The 2,500-nt window shown below is 38.6% G+C and overlaps 1 protein-coding gene across 3 annotated transcripts in view; it reads left to right on the forward strand.

Annotated features, from left to right (window-relative positions):
* Positions 1-2,500, forward strand: part of LOC113648081 (GEM interacting protein) — a 20,538-nt gene that overhangs the window by 12,551 nt on the left and 5,487 nt on the right. For all 3 annotated transcript variants that reach the window (XM_047808097.1, XM_047808098.1, XM_047808099.1), the window contains exons 10-14: positions 1-57; positions 813-1,003; positions 1,293-1,375; positions 1,497-1,559; positions 2,183-2,263. The exon at positions 1-57 is cut by the window's left edge and continues 81 nt beyond it. In XM_047808097.1, coding sequence (XP_047664053.1) covers positions 1-57; positions 813-1,003; positions 1,293-1,375; positions 1,497-1,559; positions 2,183-2,263 — 475 coding nt within the window. The remainder of the gene's footprint in view (positions 58-812; positions 1,004-1,292; positions 1,376-1,496; positions 1,560-2,182; positions 2,264-2,500) is intronic.

Raw genomic sequence — 2,500 nt, forward strand, 5'->3', positions numbered from 1 at the left:
AGGATCATCGTCCACACCCGCAAGCTCATCTGCCAAGGAGACAACGTGCTTAAAGAGGTAAAACTCTCCTCGAGAGCCTGTGATACACATAGAGCGTTATTTTAGTCTTCACATGTGTAAACCGAAATCACTGAGAACTGACTGAGATTTCAGATCGCATATTTACTATTAATGTATGTTTGGTTGATGCTATGAACAATTTTTCCTGATTCTTACTCATACGAAACAGTGTATACTGCAAATAATTAGAGGTTTTCTTTTTCTGGTTTCAGGCATTTTTGTGATCGGTTCTAAAGCAAATGTTTGTCAAAATTTGAAACACAATTTAATACTTTTTGCAGAAATCACAGAATTCACATGTGTGAGTTCTACACATGTGTGTAATGACTTTAGGTGAGAATGGTACCATTTTTCACCCATGTGCATGGAAGAGGGATTTAACTGAATGTGTGTTGTGATGGTGTTACACAACATGTCTCAGCCTAAATCTGTGGAAAATCTGCAGCCATTTTAAAATTGCTTCAAATATCACTGCGTTAGCTTGATTTTGCGTTAATGTCGATATAGTTTTATATATCGTACAATTCATGGCATAAAGTCAATGTTGCCAGCTTTAATTCGAATCACAGGTTTATTTAAATCAATGCACTTTTTTTCAAGACGTTACCATAGTAACAGCTCATTCGCCAGGACTTGTGTGTCAGACGATCTACATAATCTAAGTAATAAACGAGTGAAAAGTCAGTTGTTATTTAAGAAAGTAAAAACCAATGAGAAAGAGTCTGTAACAAGGCCACGGTTTCTTCACACAGGTGACGGTGAACATGTTCTTCTACCAGAGACAGCAGATGGAGTCCGTCCCCTTAGGATACCACAACCTGGAGCTGACCTGCCGACCTTGCGAGGCAGGAGAACCGTACCTGCTCTACATCGCCAGAAAGTGTGGACCCGAGCAGCCGCTTCAGACCTTCAGTTTCCAGGAGTTCATGCCTCAGAACAAGAGGTGGTTACCATAGAAACCATAACGTATTAGAAAGAGTGCATTAACATAAACCGGATGTTTGAGAAAACAATAATGCAAACACATTTAATGACCAATCAAATTTGAGGATTCAAAAAATAAAAAGAGGTTTAACAATAATAAAAGCATACTTCATGTTAGGGTGGCACTGGCCACCCCTGGCCACCCGTCGAGCTATACGTGTGGTTGTAAAATCAGCAGAATGTACAGGACAGAGTTACACAGAAAGCTGATTCATTTCAAACCTGATGCTGATGTTTCATTTATGCAGAACTCGTAAAGTGAGTAACGCCGTGATGCTGCTGCAGGACTCGACTAACATACACGAGGACGCGAAGCGCTTCAGTGATGGAAGTAAGTCCAAGATGCTTACTGCTGCTTTAATAACAGAATTATAGGGTTTGAGAAAATCTTTGTTTGTTAGGAAAGTTACTACTTGTATTAGAATATTGAGGTAAAATGTTTTAATGAACAGGACGCCCCGGACACAGTGACAGTGACAGCATAGGAGGAAGTCTGGAGTCTCTGTCCAGTCCAGGTGAGATGTTCATCACGTTCATCATGAACTTTAATGATTACATACAACAAGAGCCAAAAAACATCAATCCTTCACAGAGGAATGCAAGGATTCTGTGTGTGTGTGTGTGTGTGTGTGTGTGTGTGTGTGTGTGTGTGTGTGTGTGTGTGTGTGTGTGTGTGTGTGTGTGTGTGTGTGTGTGTGTGTGTGTGTTTTGTGTTAATATACGTAATTATTATTGTGTATGCTCATGTATGTATTCATGTACTGTTTTCTGTTAACATTAATAATATGATAGGAATTTATATTTACCCAATATTTACAAATATGTTGCTTTAAGTAATGATAAATTCTAATGTTGTTGTTTTTATTTATCTGAAATTTAAATGTAGAAATATTTTAATATTCTTTTTAAACACACTTTTTTTTTATTGGATTTGTCCAATGAGCTGTGATGCATCTCTACATGTTTAACTGGAAATATAATACGTTTATTATCATTTATTTTATTCACCTGTTTCTGACTGCATTACATAAACCAGTCAATTATCATATTCTGTTTTTATTTATTATATGTTTTTAATGATTAAATTTATTATTCATATAATTATTTTTTTTCTTTTTTCACTGAATTTGTCCTGAAGCCCATAAACTGCTGAAAGCTCCGTCTACTGGAACCGTGTCCTCTGATGACCTGGATGAGAGAGAACTGAACACTGAAGCTGGTGAGACACACATACACACACACACACACACACACGCACACACACACACACACACACACACACACACACACACACACACACACACACACACACACACACACACACACACATGGACACACACCGACACACACATACACACACACACCCACACACACACCCACACACACACACACACACACACGGACACACGGACACACACACACACTCAGACACACGGACACACACACACACATGCAC

Source organism: Tachysurus fulvidraco, chromosome 24 (genome assembly GCF_022655615.1).
Source record: "Tachysurus fulvidraco isolate hzauxx_2018 chromosome 24, HZAU_PFXX_2.0, whole genome shotgun sequence".
NCBI lineage: Eukaryota > Metazoa > Chordata > Actinopteri > Siluriformes > Bagridae > Tachysurus > Tachysurus fulvidraco.